This window comes from Branchiostoma floridae, chromosome 18, assembly GCF_000003815.2.
Source record: "Branchiostoma floridae strain S238N-H82 chromosome 18, Bfl_VNyyK, whole genome shotgun sequence".
Classification (NCBI taxonomy): Eukaryota; Metazoa; Chordata; class Leptocardii; order Amphioxiformes; family Branchiostomatidae; genus Branchiostoma; species Branchiostoma floridae.
Window position 1 is genome coordinate 18325606 of NC_049996.1, and position 22315 is coordinate 18347920.

The window sequence follows — 22315 nt, forward strand, 5'->3', positions numbered from 1 at the left end:
TTTATTTATAGAGCTGTCAAGCTCATCCAGACTACTGCCTTGATCTGATGGAGGGCCTTTCTTGGGCTTTCTGTTTACAAAAGCCATCTCGCAAAGGCTGCTGGGAAGCTATCAGCCAATCATGTTACGTCTTACATAGCTCCATCCTCCTACCCCCGATCCCCAACGACTGGCTGCCCATATAAGGGTAAGCTCATTAATATTTATAAGCAGGGTGGTAAGTAACTGATCTGAGTGCACCAGAGAGCAGAGGTGACCACAAGGAGTTTCGACACCACTTCTGCGTAGGAGAATGGTATTTCGTATCTAGCCTCACATGTAGTAGTTTACCTCCAGCTTGGGCTGCATTCCAAAACAACCATCTCTGAGAAGCCATCGTCGCCATGACACCCCCTCTGGGAGAGGCCTCGATTAAGAAGACCTGGGCAATGGTGGACGGGAGAAGAGCACCTCCCGAATGCCACATTTCCCGCGCCCCGTGGGATTCGACGCTAGGAACTTGTTCAACCATACTGACTACTTTGATTTATTTCATAATGAAGGCAACTTTTTTTCAGCCAAACCGAGATGGCTCTCCGCATCTCGGCCTGGATGTGCTTGTGTAAGTCAGAGATGTGTGTTCACACATACAAACAAACAAACAAACAAACAAACAAACAAATACTGACCTCCTCCTAACGGGAGTGTTCCCCGGCATGGCTCTCCTCATCTCTGCCTGGATGTGTTTGTGTAAGTTGGAAATGTGTGTTCACACATACAGACAAACAAACAAACAAACAAACAGGAACTTACCTCCTCCTAACAGGAGTGTTCCCAGGCATGGCTCTCCGCATCTCGGCCTGGATGTGTTTGTGTAAGTTAGAGATGTGTGTTCACACTCACGAACAAACAAACAAACAAACAAACATACGAACAAACAAACAGGAACTGACCTTCTCCTAACAGGAGTGTTACCAGGCATGGCTCTCCTCATCTCCGCCTGCATGTGTTTGTGTAAGTTGGAGATGTGTGTTCACACAAACAAACAAACAAACAAACAGACAAACAGAACTGACCTCCTCCTAACAGGAGTGTTCCCAGGCATGGCCCTCCTCATCTCGGCCTGCATGTGTTTGTGTAAGTTAGAGGTGTGTGTTCACAATACTGAACAAACAAACAAAGAAACAAACAAACAAGAACTTACCTCCTCCTAACAGGAGTGTTCCCCGGCATGGCTCTCCGCATCTCAGCCTGGATGTGTTTGTGTAAGTTAGAGATGTGTGTTCACACATACAAACAAACAAACAAACAAACAGAACTGACCTCCTAACAGGAGTGTTACCAGGCATGGCTCTCCGCATCTCGGCCTGCATGTGTTTGTGTAAGTTGGAGATGTAACCAGCCACCACCATGCTGAAGTTGTACTGGCAGATGTGTGTTCAGACTTACAAACAAACAAACAAATAAACAAACAAGAACTGACCTCCTCCTAACAGGAGTGTTACCAGGCATGGCTCTCCTCATCTCAGCCTGCATGTGTTTGTGTAAGTTAGAGATGTGTGTTCACACTCACGAACAAACAAACAAACAAACAAACAAACAAGCACTGACCTCCTCCTAACAGGAGTGTTCCCAGGCATGGCCCTCCTCATCTCAGCCTGCATGTGTTTGTGTAAGTTGGAGATGTGTGCTCACACTCACAAACAAACAAACAAACAAACAAACAAACAAGCACTGACCTCCTCCTAACAGGAGTGTTCCCCGGCATGGCTCTCCTCATCTCAGCCTGCATGTGTTTGTGTAAGTTAGAGATGTATGTTCACACTCACGAACAAACAAACAAACAAACAAACAAACAAACAAACGAAAACAACTGACCTCCTCCTAACAAGAGTGTTACCGGGCATGGCTCTCCTCATCTCAGCCTGCATGTGCTTGTGTAAGTTAGAGATGTGTGTTCACACTCACGAACAAACAAACAAACAAACAAACAAATACTGACCTCCTCCTAACAGGAGTGTTCCCAGGCATGGCTCTTCTCATCTCGGCCTGCATGTGTTTGTGTAAGTTGGAGATGTAACCAGCCACCACCATGCTGAAGTTGTACTGGCAGATGTGTGTTCAGACTTACAAACAAACAAACAAACAAACAAACAAGAACTTACCTCCTCCTAACTGGAGTGTTACCGGGCATGGCCCTCCGCATCTCAGCCTGCATGTGTTGGTGTAAGTTAGAGATGTGTGTTCACACTCACAAACAAACAAACAAACAAACAAACAAACAAACAAACAAACAAACAGAACTGACCTCCTCCTAACAGGAGTGTTCCCTGGCATGGCCCTCCTCATCTCAGCCTGCATGTGCTTGTGTAAGTTGGAGATGTATCCAGCCACCACCATGCTGAAGTTATACTGGCAGGTGTGTGTTCAGACTTACAAACAAACAAACAAACAAACAAACAAATTGATTAAAAAGCACTTACCTCCTCCTAACAGGAGTGTTCCCCGGCATAGCTCTCCGCATCTCAGCCTGCATGTGTTTGTGTAAGTTAGAGATGTAGCCTGCCACCACCATGCTAAAGTTGTACTGGCAGGCCGCAGCCTCGGGAAGATAGTACATCAGGTTCCAGTTCATCTCAACAGGCTGCTCATCATCATCTTCCTGTAGAACAACAACAGATAGGACATAAATGGAGGTCCCGTGTATGAGGAGAGCCACACCCCATGCACGTTAAAGAACCCCCACACGTGCGATGGTGCAGTGTGCGTTGGTGCAAATCCTTCTGTCGGGAGTTGGTGATTCACTTCAAATCACCCGGATGGAGGCCTGGTAACCTCTGTCTCGTATCAGCCACATGGTGATCTACATCATTCACCCAGACGGGTGTGTCACCCCGTAAGGGGCGGTATAACCTGTCGTTGTGCGAACATGTAAATAGGGCTCCCTTGGAAATCAGTTACTACGTTAACTGAAGGGACTACCCCAAAGATCAATAAATAAATAAATAAAAAACAGATCAAAATAGAATAATTGTACATGACTGAAATTCAGGACAATTTTGACTTATTTTTATTAGTTAAAGTTAAAAGTTGGTTCTGGCTTTCTGATTTTGCTCCTTATAGGGCTAGTCAATTTTTCAAAACTTGTCCCACCCTGAATCTGTACCACTCTTTAGAAAAAAAAGTATATGCTGTTGGCAAGATTCCATGATATTTTGGCAACTAGCCGAACACCTTGTCCTGGAGTTTGTCTTATAACTATCCGCAATCAAACATGTATAACAAAGTATAGAGAAAAACCAGAAAAACAAATTCTTGAAATCTATGATATGAAATCATTTATATCAGACTGTAGCTAAAGTACACTTGAATAAGCAGACAAATCTTCATAATGAAAGAAAACAAATTAAAATCAAAAGCTTATTTAAGAAGTATCTCTATAAGTCAACTTGGAAGCTTATATCATATAAAAAAGAAAATAAGGAAAAAATACCTCCTCGGCAAGGTCCACTCCTTCCTCTTCCTGATCCCTGTTCTCCTCCTCCTCTTCCTCTTCAGCATCTTCTCCATCCTTCTCCTGTCCCTCTCTCTCATTCTGTCCATCGTCATCCTCGTGTAGGAAAGACTTGGGGATTTCCACCTTCATCCCTCCATGGTTAGCCTGCAAGAAAATACGAGATGGTGTCAAAAATGAAAGTTTTGCTGCAGTATTAAGGAAGGCCAGCAGTGGGCCCGAAATCTAACAATTTCTTTGAAAGATTTCCACCTTCATCCCTCCATGGTTAGCCTGCAAGAAAATACGAGATGGTGTCAAAAATGAAAGTTTTGCTGCAGTATTAAGGAAGGCCAGCAGGGGGCCCAACATCTAATCATTTCTTTGTAAGATTTGGGGACTTCATCCTTCCATGGTTAGCCTGCAAGAAAATACAAGATGGTGTCAAAAATGAAAGTTTTGCTGCAGTATTAAGGAAGGCCAGCAGGGGGCCCAACATCTAATCATTTCTTTGTAAGATTTGGGGACTTCATCTCTCCATGGTTAGCCTGCAAAAAAATATGTGTCAAAGAATAGACAGGAGTGAGAACCGGACGTTCTGCTGTAGTTTCAAGGAAAGCCACCAGGAGGCCCAAAATCTAATCATTTCTTCGAAAGACTTGGGGATTTACACCTTCGCACCTCCGTGTTTAGCCTGCAAGTGCAAGGAAATATGAGATGGTGTTGGGACCAGAACTTGGAGGACCTGGGTTCAATCCCCTGGTGGGGTTCAAGGTTGTCAAAAAGACCTACAGGAATTTCCTTGGTACACCAAACCTGTAAATACCTGTCTTCTCTGTCATGGCCATTGGAAGAATAGAGTTTCACTGAGCTTCTTTGATATCATTTTCACTCAAAGAAAAAAAAGAGACACAGGACATAACCTTACAAATTACAAAGTTTCATGACAACCCATCAATGGTTTCTTGAGTTGCCAAGGGACCCAAAAGCTAACCATTTTTTGGCATCCTCACTCACTATCTGGACATAACATAACAAAATACAACATTTCATGACATCCATGGCTTCTTCAGTTATGGTGCATACAGCATACAAACATACGTACAAACACTACCAAAAAACTTGCCAAAGATAATAAAAGGAACCCACCGGATCCAGCCACATCAGAATGTCCCAGCATTTCTGGGGGGTGATGTCCACTCCATGGAACAGCTCCCGGGACCTGAAAGTAGAAGTAGTAGACTGGTTTATCTATCTGTTACACTAAGAATAGAAAAATTAACAAGGATTAAACAAGAAAATTAAATAAAACACACTCCATGTCCGCCATCACTATTTATGAAATCACATGCAAGCAAACAGAGTTCTTTTGTTCAAATTTTTCTCGAATCGAAGTTCTTGAAGAATAAAGTTGTCGACACATGTTGCAACAATGTGTTGAATGTTATCCCTTTTAGGAGTAGTTTGGCAATTAAATCAGTGTTTTCTGGCCTGGGTATGACATAAATACATGTTGTAAAGTACAACACAGCGTATTCCACATTTATGTCATACCTATGACGCGAAAACGTTCGATACGGGTGTTCCGGACCGGGCACAGGTTCGAAAGGCGTATCACACAGGCTTCCTTCGAGTAAATCAAACCATTCCAAACGGGCCGAATACGGCACAGTTGGCAATTCGAATACCTGATTCGGACGTTGGAACATTGCTGTTGCAACACTTCTTGTTTGAGGGCACCAAATTTGTTCAACTTCTGGCACATTTCGTATCAAAACATGGGTTTTCTCAGGTGGGTATGACATAAATAAAAATAACTTTGCTTTCTCTGTTGTTTGTAGACTTGTGACGGAGTTTGAGGACGTGACGAGTGTTGAGCTGAACAACCCCGGCTGTTACCACACCGTGTGTGTGGAGCTGGAGATCTCCAACCTGGCTGTCAACACCATCCTGCAGGTAATCTTTATGAATATAGTTCTGGGAAAGGTTTAAAAAAACAACTCTATAAGGTAAAATTATACAGCGGGTCCTCCCGCGGTCGGGCTGATACCTCGGGTGATACGGAATACACCGTGTTGTATTTTATATTTACGGTACAGTACCTGATGCTATTGGTGATGTACTCCACATAGGCCAGTGCGTCCTCCACGCGCCTCTTCTTGGTACACACCACGATCTTGTTGAAGTTTGCGAACACCACGATGGAGCCGAGACGCTTGAACTCGGAGACCAGCTGCAGGAAGAGTTTCTTCATCATCGTGTGGAGGGTCCGCCGCAGGGCCGGGTCGTATAAGGTCGCACTCGGTGTTCCAAGCCATCTGGAATCATAAACAAGATTTGATTTAATTTATTATATATATGCACCAGGTGGGGAGACAACCTGCAGAAACACCTAGGCCCCTCCTGGCCACAGACTGCGAGATGCAGAAGAGTCTGGAGTAGGGCTGGGTATCGGTACAGTGTACCGGTACAAAACCGTTTTTTCTTATTGGACCGGTCCAGAAAAACTGGACCTGAAAAATGCAGGTGGACCGGATGCATTCACACGTTTTGGCGCTTGCAGGTGGAAGAAATTAACAAGAGCGAAGCAGATTAGAGTTTATAGTCATTTCTACCAAGTTTTACAGTCAATTGTACAGGTGCAGTTAGCGTTGTTAGATTTTAAAACGGCAGTGTGAAACTGATTTCTTTTTTGTTGTAAAATGGACCATTATAATGATTCAGACTGAATCAGGTCCAGGTTCAGGTCCGGACCTGGACCTGATCCTCTGGACCTGATCCTCTGGACCTGAACGGGACCTGGACCTGAAGTTTCTGTACCGGTACCCACCCCTAGTCTGGAGTAGTTGAAGGGAGGGGTTCCTCAGAGAGAGCGACAATGCCCTGCCAGGAGAGTGAGATTAGATATGTAAGGCCGTGTGGCATAACTGCAGGCTATTTGGTCCAGAAGCCAGAGGTCCTGGGTTCAAAACCTGTCATGCTACCCAGGGTTAGACAAGTTTTCAAAAATTTACTTGTCCTATCGGGCAAGTACATAAAAAATTTACTTGCCCGCACCAAATTTTCACTTGCCCGAAATTTATATTATATTTTTCTATGTATTTTCACTTTGTTTACCTCACTGACAAGGGAGTTTTTGAGTTTTGATGTGGCCCTATCATCCAAAATCGATGTTTCTACTGGCTTAAAAATGACATAGTCAATATAGGCAGGCATTCAGCCCCATGTGCTGTCACACTCAGTGGTAATTTGAGCGGGTCACATCTGGAAATTCTTACTTGCCCGTCGGGCAAGTGGGGAAGCACTTCTGCTTGCCCGAACAGCACTTTTACTTGCCCGGGACAATCGGGCTAATGGACTTGTTTATCCCTGCTACCGATCTTGTGGCCTTGGGAAAGGCACATAAAACACAACTTTCCTCACACCACCTTGTACCTGACTACAGTTGGGGTGGTAAAAGGCAGTGGAAGGAGAGGGTTGGGTTCTGCCTTCCAATACTGTGCCCAAGACACAGTCAACCCACGTCCCTATAAAGGCTAGCCCTGGCAACTGGTTAATATACACAATAATACATCGGTGGTTCGGTGCAAGGCTGGGTTGTATAAGGTCACACTCGGCGTTCCATGCCATCTGCAGAAAATAATGCAAATAAATTTTGAAACAAAATCGGCCCCTGCAGTTCCAAGAAAGCGGCTAGCTAGGAGGCCCCAAATTACACCACTAAGTCTTACCCTCTCAGGGCTCGAAATTCATTTTTGGGCTTAGGTGCACTGGTGCACCCAGCTTAAAAAATTGGGTGCACCAAAAAATTTTTGGGTGCACCACTTCAATTGAGGTAAAAACCTTAAGAAAAAACTTAGTTACAAGCTATCAAATTCTTAAACAAGTACCATGACAGCCATTTTTATTGTCTTAGATGTCAAGAATAAGAATGTATACTAGACTATAAGTATACTTTGATATTTTACATACATAAACATAAGAAAATATTTGGGTGCACCCTGTGCACCCACAAAAACTAATTGGGTGCACAGTTCCAATTTTGGGTGCACCTGGGTGCACATGCACCCAGTATTTCGAGCCCTGCCCTCTACACTGTATCTATCTATCACTCAAAAATTACCACCATAGCATGTCCAGAACCGGAAGGTCTACTACAAGAAGTAACAAGCCGATAGGGGGCTTCAGCTGACTATGTAATGATTTCAAGCTACAACGCACCTGTAGAACTGCATGATCTGGTAGTCAGCGTAGACGTTGTTGTACTGAGTGACGTCCGTAGCCAGCCGTACAAACAAACAAACAAATAAACAAGAAAACAAACGCACCTGTAGAACTGCATGATCTGGTAGTCAGCGTAGACGTTGTTGTACTGAGTGACATCCTGTAACCAGCCAAACAAACAAACAAACAAGCAAACAAACAAACAAACGCACCTGTAGAACTGCATGATCTGGTAGTCAGCGTACACGTTGTTGTACTGAGTGACATCCCGCAGCCAGCCAAACAAACAAACAAACAAATAAACAAGAAAACAAACCCACCTGTAGAACTGCATGATCTGGTAGTCAGCGTAGACGTTGTTGTACTGCATCACGTCCGCAGCCAGCCAAACAAATAAACAAATAAACAAACAAACAAACGCACCTGTAGAATTGCATGATCTGGTAGTCAGCGTAGACGTTGTTGTACTGAATGACATCCCGCAGTCAGCCAAACAAACAAACAAACAAACAAGCAAACAAATAAACAAACAAACAAACGCACCTGTAGAATTGCATGATCTGGTAGTCAGCATACACGTTGTTGTACTGAGTCACATCTCGCAGCCGAACAAACAAACAAACAAGAAAACAAACCCACCTGTAGCGTCCGCAGCAAGCCAAACAAACAAACAAACAAATAAACAAACAACAAACGCACCTGTAGAACTGCATGATCTGGTAGTCAGCATACACGTTGTTGTACTGAGTGACGTCCCGCAGCCAGCCAAACAAACAAATAAACAAACAAACGCACCTGTAGAACTGCATGATCTGGTAGTCAGCGTAGACGTTGTTGTACTGCGTCACGTCCACAGCCAGCCAAACAAATAAAGAAATAAACAAACAAACAAACAAACGCACCTGTAGAACTGCATGATCTGGTAGTCAGCGTACACGTTGTTGTAGTGAGTCACGTCACGCAGCCAGCCATACACCATACTCTTCAGGATACGGAAGGTTCCGGAGCACAGCGCTGTCTCGTCGTAGCTGGCAAGGTTCGCTCCTGTTTGATATTAAAGTGCATTGTTTCTTTATCATTTGCAATATGACACTTGAAAGTATGCACTCCTTTTTGTTTGTATTGCATTTCTTGTAAACTGCTTCATGGGGTAACACACATGCCCATACTTTGTTGTTTAACATGTCAATTTAAACACACAAAAATATATTTTTATGACCTGCATTTTTGGTCTTATCATTGAATAAAATCAACTTGCAATATGTTGGAAAGAGTGTTTCTGAGGGTTTCAGATATAATTGTCAGGGGGAGGATGCCCTACAAAAACAATACTATATGCCTGTGTCACATGCTACAATGTATATGGCTTCTCAATGCTAAGATGCCCTCTATGCTGTAAAAGAAATCCTGGTAAGAACTCTGGAAGTATTGTTCAACCGGCAAACTGACCATGGCAAAGGTTGTTTAGTTTTAGCTTTTAGCAACGGTTTAGCTTGTTGGAACTATGATCTGGCAGAACAGTTTGGCCCAGGTTCTAATCCAGGGAGTCAGGAGACTGTTTCCACTCTTACATACTCGCTTCTTACAGTCTGAATGTACTGGAATCTGATGTTAGCCCTTACCTGGTGTGTTCTGTCCTGCAATCATCTCCTCCAGGAAAGGCTGCTGGATGGTGTCAAAACTGATGCTGGAGCCGGCACCGCCCTCCATGTCATTGATGTGCTGGGACTGATGACAGAGAAAAATCAACAATGAATCAATGAATGAAAGGCCTTTATAGTAAGTTTAAGCTGCTACAAACTAAGTACAGGCCATGGTGATTACGTGACAGTACAAATAAGAAGGTGATATCTTAACTCTATCCACTAGTCTACAATCCAAACTCCATTACCCCTTCAGTTTTGCTGTCACAATTTCAGGCAAATTGACCAATTTTACAAAGATTTTCTCAATAGAAGATTTTGTCATTATCATTTAAAGGTTAGGCAGGTTTAGGCAGGTTTGACTGCTTACAAAATTCCTATAAACTGTAATGTAGTCTTTTGGGACACCAAATTTTACCTATACAGAGTTGTTTTTTGAAACCTTTCCCAGAACTATATTCATGAAGATTACCTGTAGGATGGTGTTGACAGCCAGGTTGGAGATCTCCAGCTCCACACACACCGTGTGGTAACAGCCAGGGTTGTTCAGCTCAACACTCGTCACGTCTTCAAACTCTGTCACAAGTCTGCGTACAACAAAGAAAGCAAAGTTATAAGAATCGATGTAAGTTAGACATCCAGGTAATAAGATATGCCAAAAAGCAGTTATTACTCAAGCAGCTGAATATGATTTTGTGACACTGACGAAAGATAGTGCATGCTATGTGAAACGTCTGACTGTTTGCAAAATTATATCCAGTTGCTTGAGTAACTGCTTTTTGGCAAAGTTGTAAGACATGTGGAACTCTGCATAGTTGTCTATCTACTCTGTCCCGACCAGTAGAAAAAAGCTCATCAGTGAGCTAAAACTGCTTCGATATGACTTCATCAGATGTCTGATTCACTGTGCTGACTTTTTGGAAACCGGAGGCTTGATGATGTCAAGAGTGAATCAAAGGGGGTGTGAAGGAGGCAGTTTACATCAGAACTGTCTGATTCACTGCGCAGACTTTCTAGAAACCTGAAAAACCTGATCCTCTGGACCTGGACCGTACCTGTACCTGATTTTCTGTACCAATACCCACCTACATTTACAACTTAAAAGTTCACCTGTTGTCGTCTGCCTCTTTTCCACCCAGATCTGGCCTCTCGTTGGGTGAGCACCACAGCAGGTGGTTGTGCTCTAAACATTGCAAAATTATTATCGCATTCTACCAGACAACCATCTTGGTGTTTTTGTATCTTCAAGAACAGTCTTAACGTTCACCTGTTGTCATCTGCCTCTTTTCCACCCAGATCCGGCCTCTCATTTGGCGAGCACCAGAGCAGGTGGTTGTGTTTCTGCAGGTGCCGAGCAAAAGAACAGGTCCTGGACCTGATCCTCTGGACCTGGACCATACCTGTACCTGAATTTTCTGCACTAGTACCCACCCTTAATATTTACAAAATGACTATCGTGCTCAACCAGAAACTGATTCAACAACCACCTCGGTGTCTTTGTCTCTTTACAAGAACGTTCTAAACGTTCACCTGTTGGTGTCTGAATTTTCAGTCAATCTCGCCAGCCTTCCTTAGATGTCTGATTCACTGCGCTGACTTTCTGGAAACCAGAAAAAGCTTATCCGTTCACCTGTTATCGTCCGCCTCTTTTCCACCCAGATCTGGCCTCTCGTTGGGTGAGCACCACAGCAGGTGGTTGTGCTCTAAACATTGCAAAATTATTATCGCACTCTACCAGACAACCGCCTTCGGTGTTTTTGTCTCTACAAGTCTTAGAACAGTCTAAACGTTAACCTGTCGTCGTCTGAATTTTCAGTCAATCTTGCTGACCTACATCAGATGTCTGATTCACTGCGCTGACTTTCTGGAAACCGGAAAAATCTTATTCTCTGGACCTGGACCGTACCTGTACCTGATTTTCTGTACCAATACCCACCTACATTTACAACTTAAAAGTTCACCTGTTGTCGTCTGCCTCTTTTCCACCCAGATCCGGCCTCTCATTGGGCGAGCACCACAGCAGGTGGTTGTGCTCTAAACATTGCAAAATTATTATCGTATTCTACCAGACAACCACCTTGGTGTTTTTGTATCTTCAAGAACAGTCTTAACGTTCACCTGTTGTCATCTGCCTCTTTTCCACCGAGATCCGGCCTCTCATTTGGAGAGCACCAGAGCAGGTGGTTGTGCTTCTGCAGGTGACGGGCGAAGAACAGGTCCTGGACCTGATCCTTTGGACCTGTACCTGAATTTTCTGTACTGGTACCCACCCTTAACGTTTACAAAATGATTATCGTGCTCAAACAGAAACTGATTCAACAACCACCTCGGTGTCTTTGTCTTTTTACAAGAACGTTCTAAACGTTCACCTGTTGGTGTCTGAATTTTCAGTCAATCTCGCCAGCCTTCCTTAGATATCTGATTCACTGCGCTGACTTTCTGGAAACCAGAAAAAGCTTATCTGTTCACCTGTTATCGTCCGCCTCCTTTCCGCCCAGATCCGGCCTCTCGTTTGGCGAGCACCACAGCAGGTGGTTGTGCTTCTGCAGGTGGCGGGCGAAGAACAGGTCCTGGACCTGATCCTCTTGACCTGGACCATACCTGAATTATCTCTACCGGTACCCACCCTTATCATTTACAAAATGACTATCGTGCTCAACCAGAAACTGATTCAACAACCACCTCGGTGTCTTTGTCTCTTTACAAGAACGGTCTAAACGTTCACCTGTTGGTGTCTGAATTTTCAGTCAATCGGCAGCCTCCCTTAGATGTCTGATTCACTGCGCTGACTTTCTGGAAACCAGAATAAGCTTAACTGTTCACCTGTTATCATCCGCCTCCTTTCCACCCAGATCCGGCCTCTTGTTTGGCGAGCACCAGAGCAGGTGGTTGTGCTTCTGTCTGCAGGTGACGGGCGAAGAACAGGTCCTGGACCTGATCCTTTAGACCTGTACCTGAATTTTCTGTACTGGTACCCACCCTTAACATTTACAAAATGACTATCGTGCTCAACCAGAAACTGATTCAACAACCACCTCGGTGTCTTTGTCTCTTAACAAGAACGGTCTAAACGTTCACCTGTTGGTGTCTGAATTTTCAGTCAATCTCGCCAGCCTTCCTTAGATGTCTGATTCACTGTGCTGACTTTCTGGAAACCAGAAAAAGCTTAACCGTTCACCTGTTAACGTCCGCCTTCTTCCCACCCAGATCCGGCCTCTCGTTTGGCGAGTACCACAGCAGGTGGTTGTGCTCTAACATTTACAAAATTATCATGCTCTACCAGACAACCGCCTTCGGTGTTTTTGTCTCTACAAGTCTTAGAACAGTCTAAACGTTAACCTGTCATCGTCTGAATTTTCAGTCAATCTTGCTGACCTACATCAGATGCCTGATTCACTGCGCTGACTTTCTAGAAACCGGAAAAACCTGATCCTCTGGACCTGGACCGTACCTGTACCTGATTTTCTGTACCAATACCCACCTACATTTACAACTTAAAAGTTCACCTGTTGTCGTCTGCCTCTTTTCCGCCGAGATCCGGCCTCTCATTGGGTGAGCACCACAGCAGGTGGTTGTGCTCTAAACATTGCAAAATTATTATCGCACTCTACCAGACAACCACCTTGGTGTTTGTGTATCTTCAAGAACAGTCTTAACGTTCACCTGTTATCGTCCGCCTCTTTTCCACCCAGATCCGGCCTCTCGTTTGGCGAGCACCAGAGCAGGTGGTTGTGCTTCTGCAGGTGGCGAGCGAAGAACAGGTCAGCCCCAAACAGGCTGGTGTCCTGGGGCAGGTTACCCACGGGGACGTGGAAGTACGCAGCCAGCTCGGTCAGGTGCTGGAGACGGGTCTCCATGTAGACATAGTGCTGGAGCATTCTGGAGGAAAGGAGATATAGAATCAGTCAATCAATCAATCAATCAATAAATCTATATATCTATCTAGTATCTATCTATCAATCAATCAATGAAGTTGCCAGCTACATCAGGTGCTGGAAATGGGTCTCTATGTTGACGTAGTTCTGAAGCATTCTGGGGGAAAGGAGATATCAACAATAGATCAATCAATCAATCATACAATCAATTAGTCAACCACTATGTCACGCTTAAAAATGTTAACCATAGTAAAATGGAAATTCCGTTGAAGTACTGCTAGGGGACACATTATTGAACTTGACTTTCATTTTCTCAAACCCCTACCCACCTACCAAGTATCATCAGGATCCATCTAAGGCTTCTCGAGTTATGCTGTTCACTTTCAAACAGCATAACACAGACACACACACACACACACTCACACTCACACACACGGGGACACACACGGACACACGAACGCACGCACTTACACACCTGCGTGAGACCTGTCTCTGCCAGTCCAGCACCCCAAACAGGTTCTCCGGCTCCGTGGCGTGCATCTCCACCAGAGGAAAGTTGTCCAGCTACTCACACACGGACACACACAAACACACACACACACAGACACACACTTACAGACAGACACACAAACACACACAGACACACACTTACAGACAGACACACAAACACACACAGACACACACTTACAGACAGACACACACACACACCCTGTACCTGCGTGAAACCTGTCTTTGCCAGTCCAACACCCCAAACAGATTCTCCGGCTCTGTGGCATGCATCTCCACCAGAGGAAAGTCGTCCAGCCCGGGCATGGCTGTCACCAGGTGCTGCAGGCTGTGGGGGGACTGGACCGCCATCAGGGTGGGACCACGCTTCTCATCCTAGGTAAAAATAGAATAAAAAAGTTTTCGCCACACTGTAAATCGTACAAAGTAGCTGTAGAATGAGCAAATATATGCAGTGAATTGAAATAAAAGGATTCATTAGGAACATGGATACTGATGCCCTAGAATGTCATAACATAGAACATAAAATATAAAAAAAATGAAAAATCTATTGTCATGTGTAGTTACATACTTATGTGTTAAGTCATTTGTTTAACCTTCCTGACCACTTTGATTTCAACTTTTTTTTGGCCAAATCTTTTTTCATTCGCACACTCACACCAGTTTTTTCTATTCCAAAGGATCCCAACCATACATGTTTAATAAACATGGTCTTTCTTAAATTATGTTTTAGGTGGATCTGTGGCGTCAAACCCTAGCCTGTCAGAGGTTTGATGGGCCTTCATTTTGTTAAATGTTTACCAAATAGCGTTGTATTAAGTTGGTTACCTTGTACGCTCTCAGCATCCTCTGTATGGCCTTGTAGATCTTCTGTGCATCTGTTTCACACTTCACTTCAAACTGGTGTTCTGACAGGGGAAGCAAGTCCTCCTCTGTACCCTTGGCAAGCCTATAGGAAAAACGGGAAACAAAATTTCTACCGATGAAGGCGACAGATATTCGTCGAAACATTAAAAATGAAAGAAGGTTGTGTAACGAAGACTTTGTTCAATTGATCTACCAACCTGATGAACCTACATGTATTTACAGAATAAAAGAAGATCTGTAATGCTTGATTGCTTAATGTTAACTTAAAATTCTGAAAATAATTTCAGCCAGGCAGCTTTCAGAAACATAAGGTATGATATAAAAGGCACAAAACATAATGAGAATATAGTCATGGGCATTATTTGTGTATATCTTTATGTAACTATACATTTCGATTTTTCGATTCCACAAGCAGAGCGGCCGGGCCCTGGTTCAAAAATATGACTACAGCCTAAACCTCTGTTTATTTTGATCTCCATTAGACTTTACAATCGCAAAATCTATTCTTCCTGGAGTCCATTTAAGATTACAAAAGAATCAAATAACATAAGAAAACATAAGTGTACACGTATACATGAGAAGAACTGAAAGTAAACTGAATGTAAAATTGACATCAACTCAGTAAACGTAAAATAATGAGGAGGGGTCAGAGGTTATCAGTAACAATACCTCTGTACCAATACCAGTACCAGTACGTTGTGTTATACTGGTACAATGTATGCAGCCCTGCCTGTACCTGTACCTGGTGCTATACTTAGGTACGAAGCCCTACCTGGCGTTACATTCAGCTTGCAGGATTGCAGACAGCTTGGGCATCTGGTTACAGCGGACAGTGTCCAGTACAAACACTGTAAATACTGTACATAGCATCTGCCTTCTCTCTCACAACCAGTGGAAGATTAGCTCTTCAGTGAGGTAAAACTTGATAGAGATCACTTCCCTACCTGGCGTTACATTCAGCTTGCAGTATTGCGGACAGGTTGGGCATCTGGTTGCTACGGACGGTGTCCAGCACGAACACTGCAGCGCGGCCCGCCATGGGGAAAAACACTCCTGAAAAAAACAAGAAAGTTTTCCAGTTTCTGTGAATTTCTTAATGTCTTCTTGTAGACAACAAAGATGTTCCTGCTTCTTCCCTTCTTTCCTTAAATCAATCCCAGCCATCACCTTTTCATACATGTAGATTAAGCGGCCATTGGTCTTCTAACTGGCAGTTTATGGACTACATGTATACCACACTGCTTTCACACTACAGGTGACTGCCTGTAAATTTTAATGATGCAGTCCCTGAAAATACTGCTAGGGGGGCCAAAATTGCCTGTTTTTTACGGCACTTCAATAACTTGATCCACATGCAAAAACTTGAAACCTTGGTACAGGAAGACATGAGAGTGAAACCTTGGTACAGGAAGAAACGAAAGTGAAACCTACCGAACATGGCCTTCTGGTTGGACATGTTGTGGTACAGGAAGACATGCCGCATGCACCCGGGCGGCAGGTACGTCCCAACCTGGGCAACCGTCTTGAACTCCAGGTGCTCAAGGTCAAAGTTGTCCATGTCTCGGTCCCTCAGGTATCTACAAGAGACAAGGAGGTTTTGGTTACTACCATTTGGCTAATTTCTTTTCTTTTTTAGTGTATGCGCCATTTATAGGAAACTAGTCTGTACTAGACAGTAATATCACCTTAAGAAAGACATTTACAGTGTTCTAGCTAATTAATTTAGGACCCCCTATGCTGTAATCAAGGTCCCTATTCTGTCTTTCAACTTGCATATTGGTGTTTTTGCCAGGGAGAACCCTTTTAAAAGATTTACATTTTGTCTTAAGAATGAAGCTGTAACAGAGCGAAAGCTTTACTTCACAAAATTAGTCCTTAAATTACAGGAAATACTGTTTCATTTTACAATTTCTAGAGTACGATGACAGATCCCTTACAGTTGTCTTACATTTGGCACTCCATGTGCTTGCTCCATACAAAGCTGGCTCCTGACCCCTTCACTGTGAAAAAACTCTGGTCTGACCCAAGATGAGAAAAAGACATCCATCTGCTAAGAAGAACATCCCCTTGACTTACCTGGCGTACTGCCTGTTGACCATAGCAATGCAACCCAGCCTGACTAGAGCTCGGAAGGTCAGCGGCACCTGGGTCTCATAGACTCCCTCCACTTCAGGTGCGGACAGGTCGGCTGTGATCTCGTTCATGTGCTCCCTGGGGAAAAGGGCCTCATCGTTAAGAAAAAAGAGTTCAAAGATCAACAATTTTGACACTATTTTTTGCCAGTACTATCTGAAACATCTGATAGTTTCCAAAATCATTTCCAGTGGCTTGAGTAATTGCTTTTTGGCATTATTACCTGAATGTCTAACTTTCATCGACATATACCAAAACCCACCTGTAGGTTTCTTCCGGAACAGAGTACTGGTACAGGTTATAGACAGGGTTGGACCTGCGAAGGGTACAGTTGGCCTTCCTTCACTCTCAGGAATTGTGCTTGCCTCACTTCCACCCTCGCTTATACATATTTCCCTTTTCTGTTCAAAGGCAAATATATAATACAAAACCCACCTGTAGGTTTCTTCAGGTACAGAGTACTCGTACAAGTTGTAGACAGGGTTGGACCTGGGCAGGGTGCGGTTGGCCTTCCTCCACTCTCAGGACTTGTGCTTGCCTCACTTCCACCCTCAATTATACATATTTCCCATCTCTGAAGGCAAACATAAGGAACCCACCTGTAGGTTTCTTCAGGTACAGAGTACTCGTACAGGTTGTAGACAGGGTTGGACCTGGGAAGGGTACGGTTGGCCTTCCTTAAACTAAAACCCTCTTTGCTTGTAAAAGAAGAAGATGATATGTTTCCCTTCTCTTAAGACAGTCATAAGGAAACCCACCTGTAGGTTTCTTCAGGAACAGAGTACTTGTACAAGTTATCGACAGGATTGGACCTGGGCAGGGTGCGGTTGGCCTTCCTTAAACGAAAACCCTCTTTGCTTGTAAAAGAAGAAGAAGATATGTTTCCCTTCTCTGAAGACAATCATAACGAACCCACCTGTAAGTTTCTTCAGGGACAGAGTACTCGTACAAGTTGTAGACAGGGTTGGACCTGGGTAGGGTTCGGTTGGCCTTTCTCCACACCCCACCCTCGCTATCTTCCTTCGGCACGCGCTGGTTCACGTAGAAAATCCGCGGCACGTTGAGCCGGATTCCGTGAAGGTCGCTGCCGATCAGGGCCCAGAGTTTGAACTGGCCAGGCGCGGCCGTCTCCATTATCTAATAGCAGGTGGAAAACAATGATAATGTATTAAAAGAAATGACAAAATGCATATATATAAGTCAAGCAACTGGATATGATTCCTTCTTTCCAAAACCATATCCAGTTGCCTGAGTAACTGCTTTTTGACGTATCTTATTACCTGGATGTCTAACCTTCATTGACAATGTTAAGGAATTTAATGTAAAAATCACAGAAAAGGAAACATTTGAGATTAAACTTTAAAATTTATAGAAATTTGCTTGAAAGCTGGAAAGTATGATGGAAATTTGCTGATCTAATACCTGCCTAAAAGTAGAATTTCTAACATAAAACAGTGAGTGTTTGCCTGTCTGCAGTTATAAAAAATACACTGTACTGTACTCTGTTTTGTAACATACAAAACAAACAGAAGGAAGAGTAGAAAACTAGATTCAGCCTCTTCATATTGGTGATGAGGGAACGAAAAGCAAAAATGCGAGTCCCCACCTGTACGATCTGCCAGGGCATGTCCATCATGGAGCGCGCCGTTTTGCGGAGAAACCCGCCGAGCCCGGTGGCCGGCCTGCTCCTGATGACCGCGCCCGACGTCTCCCCGTCGTCTAGGCGACGGCGTTTGTCCTGTCGCTTCCTGGCGTCGCGCTGCTTCGCCTGCAGCTTCCATTTTCTCTTGTGGTAGTCCAGCCACTTCAGCTTCTCTTCCTGTGGGCAGAGAAAATTGTCTTTAACTGTTCTATTCTATTCTATTCTATTCTATTCTATTCTATTCAATTCTATTCTATTGTTTCTGTGGGTAGAGAAAATGATCTTTAATTGTTCTATTCATTAATTGTAGCTTCCATTTCATCTTGTGGTAGTCCAGCCACTTTAGCTTCTCTTCCTGTGGGCAGAGAAAATGGTCTTTAAATTTAATTGTTCTATTCTATTCTATTCAGAATCTATTCTATTCTATTCTATTCTATTCTTCCTGTGGGTAGAGAAAATAGTCTTCAATTGTTCTATTCATCAATTGTAGCTTCACTTTTCTCTTGTGGTAGTCCAGCCACTTTAGCTTCTCTTCCTGTGGGTGGAGAAAAGTCAACATAAAGGATAAATTCTATCATAACTAAAATGGACCGATCCTGTCGAACTCCATATCGAACAAATAGAACCCCCTATTCTATTTCGAACACCTCCGTCAAAAAATGCCACAGCAGGACAGAAATGGCTATTTTTGACGGAGGTGTTCGAAATAGAACCATGATCGAACAGGAGTCGGGTTTTGGGATCGGTCCATGGTTCTATTCATCAATTGTAGCTTCCACTTCCTCTTGTGATAGTCCAGCCACTTTAGCTTCTCTTCCTGTTGGGTGAAAGAGTCAACATAAATGACAACTCCAAATGTGAATTAACAAAATGTGTGAAGTATTACTGAATAAAGAAATCACAACACCACCCCACCTAACTCTTTCAGCTTTGCCTCAAGACTCCTCCTTCGCCCCTGCTGACATCATTCAGCTTTGCCACCATTGTTCCTTTTGCCCCAGTATAATTCTGCATGCCCCCCACCCTTCTGCTTTGCCCCAATGACCGCTGTCAACCCGAATCACATGCAGAAAGTCGTGAGGAAATTATCAAACATAAAAAAGCCTATGCTCCTGTGCATGTTTTGACCATGGGCCACCTTTCTGCCAACTGGCGTTTCACAAATCATTCCCAGTCTGAACTGACCTCCGTGCATGAAAGTATTAAAAAATGTTCCAAACAGACCTTAGTGTTCCCAAGAGGCGGTGGAGGCCCGAGGATCTCTCTCCACGACTGCGTCAGCTCAAGATCCTCCTGCGATTGGCCGACCCTATCTTCCCCGCTGTCACGTTTCCGCTTGTTCGACACGGCGACCGTCAGGCCGTTGGTCGCTGTCCTGGGACCCGCCATGTCTTCCATGTCCGCTATGTCGTTACTTCTGCCATCGTTGCTGTTGTCACCATCCTCAAGCGGAGTGTCCTCCTCCTAAAAATACAAGAAATTGCCTTCGTGAAATATCTAGTAATTTTGTGAGTTTTTTAATGCCTAAGATTTAGCCTTATCATAGACAACAACAATACCACCCGGGTGTTCCAAATTGAGATTATTCTCTAATTTCGAGAGGAGTTCAGGGCCCAAAAGCTAAACCAAAGTCAGTTGGTATTATCATCTAAATAGTTATGTCTTACAAGCGCTGTTTTTGTTTGAAACAGAACCATGAATTGCCCAGGAGGTGGGGCTTCAGGATCTTTTTTTTAGTCACACAACCCAAAGCAAAAATGCAATCATAAAAAAGACACTTAACATATAACAAATCATACACAATTAATAATTGTTATTAATAATGTGATGATTATTTGTTATCAATAACAGGGCTCGAAATACCACCTGCATATGCAGGTTAGTGCAGGTAAAATTGGAGCTGTGCAGGTATTTCTGGTGTCTACCTGCACCTAACCTGCACTGGCCCATGTACTGGGTTTTATACATAAATGTCCTATGATGTAGGTGCATGTGGACTGTTATTAGCTGCATTGAATGTTACAACGTATAAAATATTTTAGAAAATAGCAGCGGTTCCTGAACAACTTTTAGTATAATCCATACTTCCTAAATTGAGAAGGTGCAGGTAATTTTCAGTGTTAACTGCACCAGTGTAGGTATGCAAAAAAAACACTACACGAAAAAGCGGATATCTGGGTCGAATACTCCTGCATATAAACCCAGATATTCAAAATATGTGGCCGATAACGGGTATATGCCGTCCGCACACTTGGTATAGACGGACCTGCATATGACCCGGAGATTCACAACTATTAGTGTGCGGGACATATGGAGGCCGATAATGCCTGCATATGTGCCTGGCCATCCCGGTGCATGTCCCGCCCATGTCCGCTCATCCGACCCAAATTTCCTGCATATGCCTGCCTATTCGGGACATGCACCCTTGTTAGCACCTAATTATCACCTAATTATCTCACCCAGGCCTCGACTAGAGCACCCTTTGTCATTGAAAGCAGCTTTGTTTTACTACCCTGCCCTACCTAGGATCCCCCTCCCTGTAGTGTGTTTATTTTGCATTTATTCTTTCTGAATGGTGAATGAATTTTCTTTATTTTTTCAAAGTATTTCTGGACAGTAGACTGTCCTGACGATTTCCTCCATATATTATGTGCTAGGAATGATGCTCCTTTTACGTCTTGTGAAGTTCTGCATTCCCGCTATCATACATTCTGTTGTCCACCCGTCTTCTGCACAGACTTTTGTTAGTCAGGAGCACAGCTGCGGCAAAATTTCTAAACGTGAACGTGAAGATTTGTGGTAACCATTGATCCATCGCGACACGGGTGGGCAGCCTCCACTGTCCACGGGGCCGAAGCAGAAATCACCCGAGCCAACCACGGCCTCCGGCAGCAACTTTTAAGCCAGCCCTACATGGCGACGCGTGACGTAGTCTCAAACCGTCCGCAAAATCACAACCGGGCATGTCAGTCGTACCCCACCGTACTCTACAGCGCCTGCCCGCGCGTAAGGCTGGATACTAGCTATAAAATTACAGTTGTTTAAAACTCCAAGCAGAATCCAATCCAATCCTTCCAGCGTAGGCAGTTCAAATTCCACGCGGCAAGATGTTGTTTAGTCTCGAGGTCGTGTCATTCTAAATCCCTCAGTGTTCACTGACGTTGTCTGCCGTGCATGCAGATATCCAGCTATCGGGATCCGTTGCGTAAAAGCGCAACCTCACAGAAAGAAGTCTAGCTCTGAAATGCCAACTGTAAAATTTGAAAATGTTGACATGTGTTTTGATTGGTCCTTATTTTCAAACACCTACATGCTGTGTGAAATACAGTTGGCTAGTTCTGATGAGTATTTGCATACAGACAGACACAATAGGTCGGGAGGTCCACTGTAGCTAAATTCAGCTTTTGTCACCTGGTCAGTTCACAGTCAAACAATACCCACAAGGAACTAGGTGAAAATGTGTTACTGTAATTGTTAATGATTTCATACATCAGTCTGGTAACAAACATATTGTTGTTGCAACAAGCATTATCCACAAGGATAAAAACGAACGAAGGCTTCCAATGCGAGCGTGGGTATATCATATACGCCATGTTTTCTTTTGTTTCAAAAGCACAACATTGGTCTTTAGACTGAAGCGGCCGTTTCATTGATAAGCTTAGGGCGTAAAATGACTACCCCACCATAGAATGGTGGAGAATGTTATCATCAAACGTGTTAGATTTTACTTAGAATGTCCATTTCGTGTAGTTCAATCTAGGCAACAAACTGCCGCAGCAAAAAAAAAAAAAACGAATATTAAAATTGATCGTGGGTAAGCCATGTTTTCTTTTGTGTCAAAAGTTAAAAAAAAAAAGTAAAATTAGTTGATTAGCTAAAAACGTAAAACCGAAGCTTAAGAATATAATAATACCAAACGCTGGTATACGATGCCCTCAAAGTTATTTTTAGT

At 43.7% G+C, this 22315-nt stretch overlaps 1 protein-coding gene across 1 annotated transcript in view; it reads right to left on the reverse strand.

Moving 5' to 3' along the window:
• The window catches only part of LOC118405649 (DNA polymerase epsilon catalytic subunit A-like), a 57123-nt gene that overhangs the window by 7830 nt on the left and 26978 nt on the right, over nt 1–22315 (reverse strand). The window contains exons 30-45 of the mRNA XM_035805221.1: nt 19588–19827; nt 18328–18540; nt 17638–17858; nt 16665–16799; nt 16020–16165; nt 15533–15641; nt 14550–14670; nt 13930–14096; nt 13003–13218; nt 9812–9926; nt 9319–9424; nt 8599–8740; nt 5575–5790; nt 4622–4694; nt 3473–3640; nt 2463–2641 (exon numbers count right to left, since the gene is read on the reverse strand). Coding sequence (XP_035661114.1) covers nt 2463–2641; nt 3473–3640; nt 4622–4694; nt 5575–5790; nt 8599–8740; nt 9319–9424; nt 9812–9926; nt 13003–13218; nt 13930–14096; nt 14550–14670; nt 15533–15641; nt 16020–16165; nt 16665–16799; nt 17638–17858; nt 18328–18540; nt 19588–19827 — 2567 coding nt within the window. The remainder of the gene's footprint in view (nt 1–2462; nt 2642–3472; nt 3641–4621; nt 4695–5574; nt 5791–8598; nt 8741–9318; nt 9425–9811; nt 9927–13002; nt 13219–13929; nt 14097–14549; nt 14671–15532; nt 15642–16019; nt 16166–16664; nt 16800–17637; nt 17859–18327; nt 18541–19587; nt 19828–22315) is intronic.